General features: G+C 35.4%; 3 protein-coding genes across 3 annotated transcripts; 2 read left to right on the top strand and 1 right to left on the bottom strand.

Moving 5' to 3' along the window:
* Positions 1–171: 171 nt before the first annotated feature.
* On the top strand, positions 172–3,929 carry LOC116710772 (transmembrane and coiled-coil domains protein 1-like). The gene is made up of 4 exons (XM_032550002.1): positions 172–840; positions 2,315–2,650; positions 2,724–2,859; positions 3,392–3,929. The coding sequence occupies exons 1-4, from the start codon at positions 809–811 to the stop codon at positions 3,560–3,562; spliced, it is 675 nt and encodes a 224-aa protein (XP_032405893.1). The 5' UTR covers positions 172–808; the 3' UTR covers positions 3,563–3,929.
* Positions 3,930–4,039: 110 nt separating this feature from the next.
* On the bottom strand, positions 4,040–6,823 carry h1m (linker histone H1M). The gene is made up of 5 exons (XM_032550001.1): positions 5,142–6,823; positions 4,788–5,047; positions 4,615–4,711; positions 4,501–4,544; positions 4,040–4,362 (listed from the first exon to the last, which is right to left on the bottom strand). The coding sequence occupies exons 1-5, from the start codon at positions 5,224–5,226 to the stop codon at positions 4,111–4,113; spliced, it is 738 nt and encodes a 245-aa protein (XP_032405892.1). The 5' UTR covers positions 5,227–6,823; the 3' UTR covers positions 4,040–4,110.
* Positions 6,824–7,665: 842 nt separating this feature from the next.
* On the top strand, positions 7,666–10,165 carry LOC116709995 (uncharacterized). Its single transcript, XM_032548757.1, has 5 exons — positions 7,666–7,714; positions 7,963–7,989; positions 8,296–8,586; positions 8,725–9,036; positions 9,764–10,165. The coding sequence occupies exons 1-5, from the start codon at positions 7,681–7,683 to the stop codon at positions 9,904–9,906; spliced, it is 807 nt and encodes a 268-aa protein (XP_032404648.1). The 5' UTR covers positions 7,666–7,680; the 3' UTR covers positions 9,907–10,165.
* The last annotated feature ends 4,755 nt before the right edge of the window (positions 10,166–14,920 follow it).

Raw genomic sequence — 14,920 nt, 5'->3', positions numbered from 1 at the left:
CTCTTTTTGTTCCTTCTATTTTTTATTGGATAAATGCATCTAGATCATTTTTTGTCTGAAACGAACACAAGGGCGGGATTTATGGCATGGAAGACTGTACAAGTGAATCATTCTGTCTCTGAGGTAGCATTTGGTGTTAGTAGTGGGATTTGAAGGCCTTTATGAAGTTTGGTAATTGAAACTGCTAAAATTGGGTTAAGAACCGTTTAACATATTAAAAACTATGACATCAGGAGCTATCCTCGCAAAAGAAATTGAGTCAAAAACATGTTTCAAGAACATCAGTGATCAAATTTTCTTTGGTAAAATCAAATCACAAGAAAAACAGCAGAACTCAATGCTGTGGAGATAACTTAGCCTTATGAAAACCTCTAGTGAGGTGATTTGTAAAAAAAAAAAAGGTTTGAGTTTGCTAGGAGCATAAACATCTGACTCTGATGTAGTAAAGGTCAAAAGTCAAATATGTGTTCTGATGAGTCCAGGATTTTCCCTTTTCCAGAGTGAGCAGAGGTAGAAGAAAAATATACTCATCACATTTAAACCGTCTGCAGTATAAGCCGCCTTTAAAAAAAACAAAACAAAAAAAAAAAACCCCAACAAAAAACGTGTATTCTGAATGAAAAATGTCGGAAATACTTTCATTTAAAACCAAAGGTCGACAGAATCGTTGCCTAGCAACGTAACAACCTATTCGTTCGGAATCAATTCCGATTCTTAACGTCTCGCAGCCGCAACAGCTACGGTTAACCGTTAGCTTAACTCTTGAAACAAGTTATTTTATCAACGACAACTAACCAAACTCCCATCGATGCCTCGTAAGTTGAGTTTCTTTAAAACCAGGTAGGTAAAAATTTAAATTCAGTCATACCAGCTGCAACTTTTTCTTTCACGCGTGTTGTCCATGTGGGAAAGAAAATGGTTTCTGTCGTGTAAATGTGTAGCTACCGCACTGGACAAACTGTACGAGAATCCTCGAGTTGAAATATGTTACCCCACAAGAAATATTGAGATTATACTGTTTTACTTATTCAGTCTACTGAAACTCTTGAAGTTGCCTTCAAAACTCGTTATTTGCTATAGTAATTTTTTTTCAATTTGTTTTTCCAGTATAGGCTACTTTTAAAGCTTATAGCTTATTTTTATGTAAATATAATTTTTATTCCATAAACACTTTTGTGAAATGCTCAATGAACTCTATAAATATGGCGTTTACAAAGACTATATTACTACTATTATACTAATAAATGAAAAATAATCAAAATGGCCATAGTTCTGCACCTGTTTACAGTAATTTCTGTCCAATCCTAATGGTGGACCGTGGAAGCATTATGTAATTTGGGGTTTAAAAGTACAAAAATACAAAGCAAAGAATAAAAGTATTTGGCCTTTAAAACCACCTGATGAGCAGTAAATGAAAAGGCATATTCCTGAAGTGGAAGGTGTTTAGGTTCCCATTACTTTGGAACCTTTTATTGAAGTCCTGCTGTTGAGTAGAAATCTCCCAGAGGGTGTAATGAAGACTAATAATCGCAGCAGAAAGGTCAAGGGTGAAGTTTTGGAGAAGTTTAAAGGAGAGTAAAGATATAAAACAATATTCCAAGCTTTGTACGTCTCAAATCTGTGAGGGTACGTTTCCTCAGCAAAAGCTGTTCAAGAAAACCTGTTAGTGGCTGCAAAACACTTGAGACTTTTTCTATTTATATATGTACATTTTGAAAGCCACGATGAATTATTTTTGTTCCACTTCACAACTTTGCATGTAACAGCAATTAAACTATTTGTTATAAAGGTATAAATTGTATTAGTACATTCTGAATAACCTTGTTAGTGCAGAAAGAAATATTTTCCACCTATCAAACTGCTGTTTGGTGTTTTTATAGCTCCAATTGAAGAAATGTGAACAAATTGTGTTTTTGTGTCACGATGCTGGTAACAAGATGCCTAAAGATGTAACTTAAAAGAACTCTGATCAGAACCTTTGTTCATTTTTTTGAGCTTAGGGGTATAATTTGTGGGTTAAAATGTTTATTTTTTTTTAAAGCAGAATAATTGCTTTAAAATAAATGCTTTAAAATCTAGACTAAAATGACAAGATCTCAAACATCAACTCTGTAGAGGTGAGAGTTTCATCTTGAGAACTTAGACTTTGAACATAATTTTATCTTTTTGCAAGATACACATGTTTTTAAATAGAAATTTTGCTTTTGAATTTTTAATATTGTTTTTATTAAAATATATCTATGTGATGGGGGATGCTCTTAAATGTTTTCTGGAGGTGTCGATTCTTAGAGAAAATGTATTTCTTTGCTCACAGACGGTACAGCGGATCTAGTACCCTTGCATCCAGTGATGTGTCACTGGATATATCTAATGATGCTTTCGAAAACCAGGATTGTTTGTCGCTTAATTTGGAAGATGGTCTGTCAACCGAAATGTGTAGCAGTAATAATCACAGCTCTACGGAGAAATCTGCCATCACAAAGGATCATCACAATGACAAAGAAGCGTCTGGTCCTGATGGCACAATCCTCGAGCTCCAAGAGTTTAGAGAAACCCAAATCCAACAAGAGACGTGCCTGCAAACCCTCCGAGCCAAGTACCACAGAGATTTCGCTATGATAAAACAGGCACTTGAAGAAGAAAAATCAAGGTAATTTATGCTCACTGCTGTACATTAAAAATGTCCTCATTTGGTTTGTAATAAACTCTTAATGGTTTTGCAGCAAAGATGTTTTAACAAAGGAACTTGCTGACATCACTGAACTTTATAAGAATGAAACGCAGAACTTGAAAGAGGAGCTGACCAGTACACAGGAGATGATCAAGCATCTGGTTTTAAAAGCTACGACAGATATTCATGTAAGTTTTCATTGTAGTACATATACACCGGTAGCCAGAAGTGTTGGTGCTTTCTACAGTTTTACTGAATTACTGTTTTTGTGCAATGTTTTGAGAAATGCACTGAAAGTCAAAAGGCAGGAATATGAATTATGTGCCAAGTGCAGACAAAGTTCTGCACTGGTGTCACTGGATTGTTTGGTTGAATCTGTTACTTGCTTGAGCCTATGAATTATTATTTTTTTGTCACAGTTGAACCTCTCTCTGTAAAGTTCTGAACTTTATGTTTGATATAAGAGCAATATTAATAATAGCCATCTTTGCCACATGGTAAAGCCAAATGTTACCTTAAAACTAACCACATTAAAGAAATATACAAAAACCTAGAATTCAAATTTATGCCACATAAACTGAAGCAGTAGATTGTGAAAAAGCAGACAATTACATTTGAAATGATCATTCATGCATTATTCAGAAATGGCTGAAACTGCTTTTAAAAGTCAAAGTCAATGATGCAAGTTCTTAACTTGTAAAATCTTTTCTTGGTCTGTAGGAGGTGCTGGGGGCTCTTCAGTACCGTTTGGAGCAGCTTGAAGAGCAGCAACGGCAACAACAGAAGCCTATAATCCTTGAAAAAATTCTAAATAGCCCACTTGTCATTTGGTCGGTCCTTCTAGTACTTCTGTCCGTACTGGGCTACTTAGTCGTGACCCTTAGAGCATAAGGCTCCTCTGTTTTGACAGAGGATTTTTTCTTGAATATTCTGACTTTGTAGCTTGAGTTCTGAGATACCAGTAATAAAAGTTTCAAGCCATGTGATTAACAGGTCTGTGGTATACCACACCAGCCCTAAAGTAAATCTTTAAGAGGAAATTTGATCATTGAACAGGTCTTATAGTTCGACCGTTCTGCCGTTTGCAGTCATGGCTGCAACTAATGTAAAGAAAGTCAACTTTTTTTGGACTAGACATGCAAGAAGGATTTCAATTAGCTGAAACCCATCATTGCCAAGTTTATGGATTACAAAGGTGAGTAATTTTTACATTAGAGCCAAAAATCTCCAACGTTTCTGCTTAGTTAAGGTGAAATAAGCCAAGTCTCAAGTTAAAGCAATAAGCCAAGGATTTGCTTTTAAACCTACCAGTAGTCCTTTCACAGATATTTGATCCGTTTGTTAAAATTCATGAATTTGCAACTGGGAAATAGAAAAGCCAAAACCATACATTTATTGTAAACAAATATCTAAAAAAAAATTAATTAAGTTTCCTTATTTTACACAGTCTTCTTCACTCGTTTGCCAGCAGTTTTAGATGCAGGGGCATCACTGCCCGACTTCACAGCCTTACTTTGGGTTTTCTTCTCCGTTTTTGCCCCTTTGGCCTTTGCAGTCTTATTTTTGGTTGGCTCAGAGCTTCCAGCACCGCTTTCCTTCGCCTCCACTTTTTTAGCTTTTGGCTTCTTTGCTGGAGGAACCTTTGAAGGAGCACCTGCCTCATCCTTTGTGGTTTTTGGAGGCTTTGGGTTCTGTGACAAAAAAAAAAAAGAAAAAATAGTCAAAGTCAGAACAGAGAAGTCAAAAGGTGTAAGCAGCAGCAAATGACTCGATGTTTTTGTGCGGATTAGGGAGACCGATGATCTGGTCACAGTTTCGTTTCGCCTTACCTTTGCAGATTTTGCCTTTTCATTTGTTGGCTTCTTCTTGGCCTCTTAAACAAAACAAATGTTGGTGAGGGACTCCACCGTGAGGTCAGAGATGTGCATTTTACGAGTTAATACCTTCTGTCTGGGTCTTCTTGGCCCCAGCTTTGGGCTTTTGCACATTTGGATTAGTGTTCTCAGTTTTCAGCTTCACCTCTTGAACTTTTGGCGCAAGCTTTTAAAACAAGGATAAAGACTTAAATCAAGTAGATTCAGTATGGAGGCGTGTCCGTTTCTCTTTAGTTTCCTACCCTGAACTTCCCCAATGCGCCCGTGGTGACGGTGGCGTTGACTGGCCTCACCAGCGTCCCGTTCAATAATCCGTTCTTCAACAGTCTGCGGACCAAGTGCTTCAGCCTGGCCGGATCCACAGTGGGGTACTTCTGTTTGATGTAGTTCTGTATGGCCTGGGAGGAAACCCCTTTGCGTGAGTCCAGGGCTTTCAGCGCCTCTTTCACCATGACGAATGTGGACGGATGAGTTGCGGGTTTTCGCACCGCCACGGCGCGTGCTGCGGAGAGAAATGTGTGAAATCGCTTAAAAATATATATAAATAAATCTAACAATTATTGGTATCCTTAAACTTTCCCCGTTCGTATACAAACCAGATGTTTTCTTCTCATCGGGCTTTTCAGCAGGAACGGGTTTTGAACTAGGCTGAGGATCCGCTGCTTGTTTTTTGGGAGGCATCGCTTTTGTTTTTTGTAAAGTAAAAGTAAACAAGAGACAAAAATAAAAAAATAAATAAACACGCACGTTGTAAACTAAACGTTTGACTTCATTTTTATGCAGGTAGACCAGGTGATTCTCATCACACTGATTGGGGTCTGCAGATTAAAGCAGGCGATTGGTCTACTCCTTATGAGTCAGCCGGAGGAGGAGCCGAAAGGAAGTGACGCAAACCGGAGTGAGAGGAGTTTTTCTTTTCAGTGGAGGACAACAACTTTGTAACTAGACAAGACTAAAAGACGAGTTGTCAGATCAGAGCTCATCTGTTTAGCAGCATTAAGTGGAGCAGATAAACTATAATTACTGGAGAATTTTAAGCACTAAAACAAGTAGAGTATCTTTCAGTCGCATGCTGGATGTGGTCGAGCGCCGCTGTAAAGTTATCTGAATCAGAACAGGTTATGTCAGTATGCTCGCATGACGAGCCGTTTAGGAGCCGGTTTTCACGCTGGGTGTAAAATGGTGCGCACTTCTTGGCTCTACTCCATTTCTGTTGGTAATTTAACCATTCAGGAAATTTTGAATTTAATCCCTCCTGATTTCCAGCTCATAGCACTCTGAATAGTTTTTGATGAGTTCTGACAATCCGACCACGTTGTAAATGCTGTTACATGACATAACAGCACTTATGCTGTTACGTACTAACTGTCCCAAGATTATAAATGAGCATTTGAAACCAAAGTAAAAACAGCAAACGGCAGGGGACATTTTTATGTGATTGAATGAATCTCAAACAACTAATTTCTGTGTAAAGTTAATAGAATAAAAGTCTGAATATATGTTATGACTGGATCAGGGCCATAACAAAAACTGGAGGCCATACCACAAGTAAAAATGCAGACAAAGATAATTTATTAAGGATAAAGTATACGGTAAACAAAAGGGAATGTAAGCATTGGATTCAGAGTCGTGATGCTAATGGTTGGGTGTGTTTTGTGTATGTGTGTATAAGTGATGAGATGTGAAAATAAAAATAAACTCCAGCGTACACGATGAGACGAGGCCCAGCAGGAGAGCAGCACAGAGTTAGGTGTCAGGAGGAGAGGAAAAAGAGACAGGAAGGAGAGAACAGACAGAGATATGATTCCTCTGTTCTCTGGATCCACGGCACCATGACCTGCACAGAGAAGGAGCTAAAATGTCAGGCACACCCCAGGACACCTAACACAGCTCACAAGGCCTCGGGCCATAACAATGTACAAACCAAATTAAACAGCCTTTATGTAGAACCTGCTCAGACTAAACTACTGCGTCTTTTAGAGTTGTATTCATAGCATACTGATATTGCAGCTGGCATAATTTTTGTTTTCTTTCTGTAGATATATTTCCACTGTATACTAGATGTACTATTTTTGAAAGGCTTAAACAAAGTGGTCTAAAGTGTGCTTTGGGTGTACTTATTATGAGAGATATTTATGTCTATGTTAACAGGAAATTGTAACAGGAAATTGTTTTTCTATTAACACCTTCTGTGAAATGAAACCAAGGTTCAGTAACAGTTATAGTCAGAGATTCAAAATGTGTTTTGCTTGCCATAATTGTGTCTCGTCGCTGTATTTTTCTCTTAAAATTGTTTGAATTGTTTTGTTATTTTAGTTTGTCTTGTTTTATTTAAGTGTAAATAAAATGGTTTCTTTTTGACAGAGCAGTTCTAGTTTTAATATTGTCACTTGGTCACACTTGAATAAAATGCACTTTTTATTAATGCTTTGTGTCTGTTGAGGTTTACATTTACTTGGAAACTGTAGAGGTGACTTTATAGAAAGTGTGGTCAAAACTATTGGGCTTAATGATTGCTGTCTCCACCTGCACATGGCAGTATTTCTTAATTTTACAAGACTTCTGCCTCCGCCTTACTTGATGTTTATGTCGTGAATGATATGGCGAGTAAGAAAAAGTCACATTTAAAGTCATACATAATTGCAAATATTGCGAAATTTCTTCTAAATCAGCACCACAAATTCTGTAATTTTGACTGGAAAAGTATCATAAAAAAAATCCCGAAATCCCAGATGGACTGAATAATGTGAAACGATAACGATCAGTTAAGATTTATTTTCTTAGAAGTACTTACTGAATGCAGAGACATGTATTTGTTAATATTTTAATAGTTTGTTATTGGATTTTATCAAAAAAAAATTTTTTATTGATTTTATCAATAAATCTTTTGTTAGTGGATTTTATCAATGCATTTTGGCACAACCGACCGAAGAAAAATGAGTTTGACACCCCGTAGTAGAAAATAGTGTTGCGAAATGTATTTATCTTGGTCAACAATTATTTTTTTTTACCCATCAGACTCATTCTGATGGTCGCTGTGGTTTTCCTGCAAGTAGCGAGGAAACGCTTACACCCATCTGTATGTCGACGCTCTTTAGCTTCTCTCCCAGGTTATGAACGGTGACTCTCTGCATCATGACGGGACTCCTGGTTTTTCTCATCCTGTTGGGTAAGTTAATTGTTATTCATTCAACATGACTGCAAATTACTACTGATGAAACAATTCAATATTTTAAAACAATTATTTGTTTTGTCACTGTCTGTAAGGCTCAGTTGAGTAGCTTAATCTGAGCAGGAAGTACAATTTTGAATAGAAGCTATTTACATGAATTATAACTTTTTCTGGCTAAAATTTTGCATTCAATTATAATTCAGTTTATATAAATGATTTAAAAAAAACCAACATGTTGCTTACAGGTGCTTTTGATGAGTTGCAAGTACAAGGTAAGTTTCTGAGATTTATTATATACTATGTTACTGCCTGATATTTAGCACAATGTAAAATTGGACTAACTGAGAAGCTTAAGCATAGTTTGGTAAAAACACATTTACATTCATGTAATTTTCCTTTGATATTGTTATAACATTTATGTAACAACTGTTGTTTCTGTTTGTCTCATGTCCAAAGTGAATGGTTACCTCCAATCCAACATATTTCCCTTTATTACAGATTAAAGAAAAATTTCTCATAGGAAAATTTCATATTATCCATATAGTAACTAAACATTTGATCCTTTGGTTTTATTTCAGCTCTTCCTCAGGCTAAACTAACAGTGGATTCATCATTAATCAAAGACACAGATTCAGTCACATTAAGCTGTCGGGCTCCAGCTCATGTTTCTGTGCATCAGTGTTATTTCTATGTGAATAGAGGAACTCACACACTTTCTCCCTGCATAAAGACGTTTACAGGAACTGAGCTGCTGTGGATGTCAAAGCAAAGTTTACCCTCTGTCGCTGAAGTGAGATGTTTCTATACTGTAAAATATGGAACTGTAAATTCTCCATCTCCCCACAGTGATGTGTCCTATATCACTATAAGTAAGTTGCTGCTTCAACTTCACATTTAAGTTTAGCTCTGTGATTTCATAGCTGTAATCTAATGATTAACTCTGTTTCAATGACACAACATATAACATATTTTACTTTGCTTTTTGACGCTCATTACTTCCTCTTTAGGTCTTAAGCCACAACTGAATGTAAACTATCGTAAGGGTCAGTCTGCTTTCTTCACCTGCTTTCTGCCTGGATCTGAGAAACAAGATACAACATGTAATCTGTACTTTGGAGAATCAAGTCGTCCAGCAACAACAACAATAATATCAAAACCCAGCTCAAGAACCAATCAGTGGTTCTGCTGGACTGAGATTCAAGAAAATGAATTATTGAGACATCTAGGTTTGGCTGAACAGAAGGAGGTCAGCTGTGATTATAGATGGGAAAGAGATGGGAAATCTTTGTCACCTCGTAGTGATCCATACAGATTCACCGGTGAGTCAAACAAAAACATAAATTTTTTGGTTCATAAGTCCCTTTAGTTTTTAAATAAGCCATGGACCCTCAAATGTTTGGTGTGATATCTGGCACCAAGATGTAGGCAGAAGATCATTTAAGTCCTTTTAGACATGAGGTTGAGCCTCCAGGATCAAACTTCTTTCTCCAGAACAATGGATTAGACTGATCTGCTGAATTTTGAGTCCTCACCTCAATCTTGTTGGGTTTTTCCTGTAACCTTCTTTTGTCTTTTTAGATTTTTATCAGAGTGCTAAAATAGTGTACCCTCACAACAAACTGATGTAATTTTGTCACAGCTTCCTGTCAGAACCAGGATTAATTTCTAAAATAATCTGAGCTACAGTAACTTATTTGTTTGGTCATAACAATTTGTCTGCCCATTTTACCTGATTTTAATAAATCAAGTTTCAGGGATAAAATATTCACTTCTTGCAAAACACCAACAACTACAATAATGTAAAAAATAAAAATGTTTTGTTTGTATTTCTTGTTAATGATAATAATGTTGTTACTGATTGGTCAATCCAGTAATATTTACCATTTATTTATAAACTACATGACAAATGCAAATAACCTTTCAATGAACTGTGAAAAAACTCTGAAGTAAGCATAAATACATTTTAATCAGTTTCATGAAAATAGCCTAAAGATTTATCATTTAGCTGCACTTGAAACTGAATGAAAATCTGTTTTCTAATTGTAGGTATTGTGGAAGGAGATTTAACTGAGATCAGGAAAACAACAAGATTTATGAAGACCACAAGCTCATCGAACTCTGTTTTTCCCATCCAGGGTAAAGATGAAATATACTTTAGAAAAATGTTGTTGTCTTTCTTTCTCTACTGAGGTCATAATATCAGCATCCCAATGTTTTAGTTTTCAGCAGGAGTAAACAGTCTAGTAAAGCAACTTTTAAACAGCTTAATCAAAGATCAGTGGCAAAGTGGGAAAAAAAAAAGTCACCAAAACTACATAGTGTTCCAGAAGTTATAGGAATCATTGAAATAAAAATTCTCTCCATTTGTCAAACCTTTTCTATGGCATCAAATGCCCTTAATACCTCTGTTATAGACTGCTAAAAATATTATGAAAATCCATCACATTATTTACTCTGGACTAGTCTGGTTACTCTGGTTGTTTAATGCAAAATGTAGTTTGGATGAAAGCAGAACGATTGCTGGTTTATGTATGATGTCAACTTCTCTTTATTTCCTCAACAGAAACAGTCACCCAAAGAACTGCCTGTCATGTTCCGAGTTTTTCTGTGTATTTATTTAGAGTTTTCTGTGTCTCTGAATCTCCGTGCTGTCCTCTCCTCTCCTTGATTGTTCCCTGGTGTTTCTCATTTCCTTGATTTCCCTCTGTGTATTTAACTCCACCTGTGTTCCTTGTTCGTCCTCGGGTCCTTGTCTAATGTGCGCTCAGTCCTTCGTGTTGTCCATTCGTTTAATCGGTTGCTACCGTCGTTGAGCCCTGGCTTCCGCTCAGTCGTGCTGCCTGGTTTTGTGGATTATGTTGGACTATTTTCATCATTAAAATATCATTTTCCTGCTATACCACCTCACACCACCAACTTATGACACTGTCACAGTTTTTACCACAGGTATGGTAAAAAATGACAAGAATAACAGCAGTGACCCAGAACATTGTGAATTTTTTTATATTATTTTTAGGTATGACAAAGCTGACAACGAGTATCTCCAGTATTTCCACTTCTACTAAGTCAGGTAGGAAAATGTACTAATGTGTAATAATCAGCCATAACACTGAGACTATGTTGTGAAAATATTCATAAACAAATCTATTTTAACGGGATTTATTGTGTTTTAATCTGAACAATGCAAAGTATGCAAATGTGATGTTTTAGATTTTACTTAATAAAAAAATGTAAATGACAGAGAAGCATTTTTTATCTGCAATTTAATGTAAACTAGTGTAAAATAACAATAAAAAACATAACACAGAATGTATCTAAAAAAATAGTTGTGCAAATAAATTCAGTCCAGAAATTATTCATTAGATTAACAACAAATAAACATTTAATGGGTTGCACTTTTAGCTTCAGTGGTATTGAAATAAAATTAACAAATGTTTCCTTTCTGTCTAAAATATCCCGTTGACCAACAGGTGCAGAAATTAAGAAATAATCTTTTGTTCCCTTTTCTTGTCTGTGCTAAACAAGCTTTGTCTCTCTGGTGTAACTTTTATTTATTTATTTGACTGACTGAAAATCTGTTTTCTAATTTTAGGTCATGTGGAAGGAGAATTAACAAAGACCGAAGGTTCATCAGACGCTACTTTGCCCATCCAGGGTAATGATGACATGTGTTTAAAGAAAACTGTTATTTGTTTAGAAAACTGTCTTATTGTGATCATAATCTCAACATCCCAATATCTTGGGTGGGGGAAACCAGACTAGTAAAGCAATTTCCTCTCTAAGGAGTTCACTTTAAGGTCAATGCCATAGTGGGAATAAGAGAAATAACCATAGCACAAAAGATTAATTAAGAGTTTATAGAGATTATTGAAATAAAAAGTGTATCTTGTAAAATCTTTTCCTTATTTAATTTTTCTCATTGTCAGAATCATTCACCCAAGCAACCATGACAGTTTTCACCACAGGTACGGTGAAATATTCCAAGAACATTAGCAGTAACCCAAAACATTGTGATGCATATATTTTGTTTAAGTATAGCAAAGCTGACAAAGAGTATCATAAGTGTTTCTCTTAACATTATGATAATTATACCAAACTTCTCTGTAGCAGCAGGTAGAAACTGGACATCAGCCCCGTCTCCCTCTGCTGAGATGCTTTTATGGAGCATTGGATCAGGACTGGCTCTGGGTGGCATCTTGTGTGCAGCAACATTTCTCTTCAGTCTCTGCAAAACTGGTGAGAATCAAATTACTATTTAGCTGTATTGATTTTTTATGTACCTTTGACTATAATCTTGCCATGATTGTAGAAAACATTTCAGAAGTCATTAACTAATTATACCATCTTAATACAAGCAGGTTCACTTTGTTTCTTTTCCCTACTTACAGAGAAACAGAAATCCAGGAGGTAAGAAAAACTAGATTTATTCAAATTTAACTATGCTATATGGGTTTTTGTTAGTACAGGGAAGACTTTTGCTTTGCTTTCACTCTTTTCAGTATTTATTTTGTTGTAATAAAAATATCAGATTTCTTAATATTGTCTCACATTGTTCAAATATACATTTAATTCAAAAATTTATTAAGATAAAGACTTTTTTGCTTAAATATTCTTATATTGCTACCTAGTGTGCTGTGTGTCATTATTGCAAGGAGATTTTGTTTCTTTTTGTATTATACAAATGTTTAAAATGAGTGACGAGAAATATTACAGTAAAAAATGTTAGAAGTTTGTTTACCTGCTTTGACAAATGGTAAATATACATTTGCTGATGTTTCAAGTTAGTTGGAGGTTATAATAAAATCTATACAATCTGAAAACATGGGAAGTTGAAAAGCTTAAATTTCATAAATTTGAGCAGTAGTGAACAATCAAAGATTTAACAGAATACAAATGTGTCAAATAAAACTTTGCAAAAAATTAGCAGAATTAGTCAGAATCTTGTCAGAGCAATAACTCCTAAAGGATTAAGTTGGTTTCATTTATTAGCAAAGACCAGGATTAAAATATAAATAAAATATCAGATTTACCACCATAAGAACAAATAGAATATTATTTCAGAAATATATTTTCATGTTGAGATTTTCCTTAACTAACAAAAACAAACTCTTCTAACTTTAAATTGTGTTTTAGTTTCCTTGCAGCGGCTGGGATAATTACGGTGAGTTACTGATTATCTGTGTTTATATCACTGAACTAGTGTGATTGTTCTGTATTGGATTAAAACTATTCTGACTTTATTTTGTTTAACATAATGTTTGACCATCTGCAGGCTGATTGTGATGAAACCTACAACACTGTCATCTATTATGACTACAAAACTGATGCTTGGTGAGTTTTTTCTAAAACTGTATTTATTTTAACTGAATCATGATTTGACTTTCAGGATTTGTTATGTTACTGCAAAGGAAATTAGATCCATTTACATCGTTTTCAAACTGAGCAGGTTAGAAAGTGTCACCATGACAACGTGTGCACATCTTATGAAAGTAAACATGAAATGTGAACAACTGAGCAGATCAAACACAACCAGCCATTATTTGATGAATAAAAAAAGCTTTCTCTTTTTTCTCTTTCTAACTAGTAACTCTAACTAGTAACTCTAACTAGTAACTCTAACTAGTAAGGCAATAAATGTGATTTTTTTAAAATGCTAATGCTAACTGTTTCTTATTTTTTACAGAGTGATGATACATCAGCTGTGAGACACCATGAATGCAGCATTTCAAAAACAACTGTTCTTTTTTTTAATTAAATCTTACATTTGAATTATTTTCACTTTGTTTAATTTACAGCCATCTGCTAATTTCTTTCAGCTTTAAATATGCCAACGTTTTAGCTCAATAATGATCTTCATGAGTCTCGTAAGCATTTTATTAGGCTGATATAGAAACAGAAATGAACAAATTTACAAGGTGATGCATTTTTACTCACACGGTCTAAATCCTTGGTGTTAGAGAAAGATTTATCAATGATTGGAGATGAGAAATTTCTTCTGTTGAAATATGACAAATGATCTCAGTAAAAAACCTAAAGAGGTTTAAAAAATGTCAGTCTTTTTTTTCCCTTGGAGAATTAATTTAACGAAACAAAGTCATTTTACAGAACTTTGTATTAACTGTTAACTGGATTTCTCTCTATTTAAACCTTTTCTGCTTTGCGGCAGATTAACTTTCCAAGATCTTGAAGCAATCTAGTTCCAGTGCCTTGCTAAAATATTTATATCCCTTAAATGTTTTTCACATTGTGTCATTTTACCACCACAAATGTCAGTGTATTTTCTGTAATAATGGAGAACACAGTAGCACATAATGAAAATGATACAAGACTCTCAAAATGTTTTGTAAATAAAAATCTGAAATAAAAATATAGACAGTTTTAATTTGACATGTTTTTAGGGGGATTGTCTGAAGAACAAAACAACATTTTTATTGCTTCTTCTGAACTTCTGGTTTGTTTTCAGTCTTGCCACAGATTCTTAGATTTAAGTCCAGACTTTAACTAGGCTGTTTTAACACATTAATTTGATTCATTGTAAAACTTTCCTTTGCAGTTCTGGTTGTATGTTTAGGTGGAAGACGAACCTCCAAACTAATCTCAAATCTTTTGACGCCTCTACTGGGTTTGTTTTCTTGCTCTTGATTTAACATCACTTAACTTTTCATCAACTTTGACCGGTTTCCATATCTCTGGTGAGGAAAAAACATCCCCATATAACGATGCTGCTGCCACCACAAAAAGGAGTGGCAAGGTGCTGTTCAGTGGTTTCCTTTCACACAAAACATGTTGCATGTTGGCTAAAAAAAGGCCAAACTCTTGCTGCTGTTCTGTGAAAGTCTGACTTGTGGAGTGAACAATTCAGAGTTATTGTGTCGTAATGTTTCTCTAACTGAGCTGTTGGTCTTTGCAGCTCATCCAGAGTCATTATGAGCCTTTTCTGAGTAATGTGCTTCTTTTCCAGCATGTCAGTTTTGAACTGCCGTGTCTTGGTACCCAGGCTGTACTCTTTCCATTTCCAGACATTACAGATTCTCCTTCACCTCTCGGCCTTGTTCCTTGGTCTCCATTATGCCGTTTGTTTACTAATGATTTATAATAAACCTCAGATATTCATAGAAAAGCTGAATTTATACTCAGATCATGTTACACACTGATGGACTCTGGTTGACTTCTGAAAGCAGCAGGTTGAAAGCTACATTAATA

This window comes from Xiphophorus hellerii, chromosome 20 (assembly GCF_003331165.1).
Source record: "Xiphophorus hellerii strain 12219 chromosome 20, Xiphophorus_hellerii-4.1, whole genome shotgun sequence".
In the NCBI taxonomy this organism is placed as follows: Eukaryota; Metazoa; Chordata; class Actinopteri; order Cyprinodontiformes; family Poeciliidae; genus Xiphophorus; species Xiphophorus hellerii.
Note: the sequence above shows the minus strand (reverse complement) of the source record. Positions and strands in the feature narration are given on the sequence as shown.

Excerpts from the sequence above, each read along its gene's own strand:
- LOC116710772 (XM_032550002.1), top strand. The coding sequence starts at position 809 with ATGCCTCGTAAGTTGAGTTTCTTTAAAACCAG. Across the intron at positions 841-2,314 it reads TTGAGTTTCTTTAAAACCAG|ACGGTACAGCGGATCTAGTA; the intron begins GTAGGTAAAAAT and ends CTTTGCTCACAG. Across the intron at positions 2,651-2,723 it reads CTTGAAGAAGAAAAATCAAG|CAAAGATGTTTTAACAAAGG; the intron begins GTAATTTATGCT and ends ATGGTTTTGCAG.
- h1m (XM_032550001.1), bottom strand. The coding sequence starts at position 5,226 with ATGCCTCCCAAAAAACAAGCAGCGGATCCTCAGCCTAGTTCAAAACCC. Across the intron at positions 5,048-5,141 it reads CGATGAGAAGAAAACATCTG|CACGCGCCGTGGCGGTGCGA; the intron begins GTTTGTATACGA and ends TTCTCTCCGCAG. Across the intron at positions 4,712-4,787 it reads GCGCATTGGGGAAGTTCAGG|CTTGCGCCAAAAGTTCAAGA; the intron begins GTAGGAAACTAA and ends TTGTTTTAAAAG.
- LOC116709995 (XM_032548757.1), top strand. The coding sequence starts at position 7,681 with ATGACGGGACTCCTGGTTTTTCTCATCCTGTTGG. Across the intron at positions 7,715-7,962 it reads GGTTTTTCTCATCCTGTTGG|GTGCTTTTGATGAGTTGCAA; the intron begins GTAAGTTAATTG and ends TGTTGCTTACAG. Across the intron at positions 7,990-8,295 it reads TGATGAGTTGCAAGTACAAG|CTCTTCCTCAGGCTAAACTA; the intron begins GTAAGTTTCTGA and ends GTTTTATTTCAG.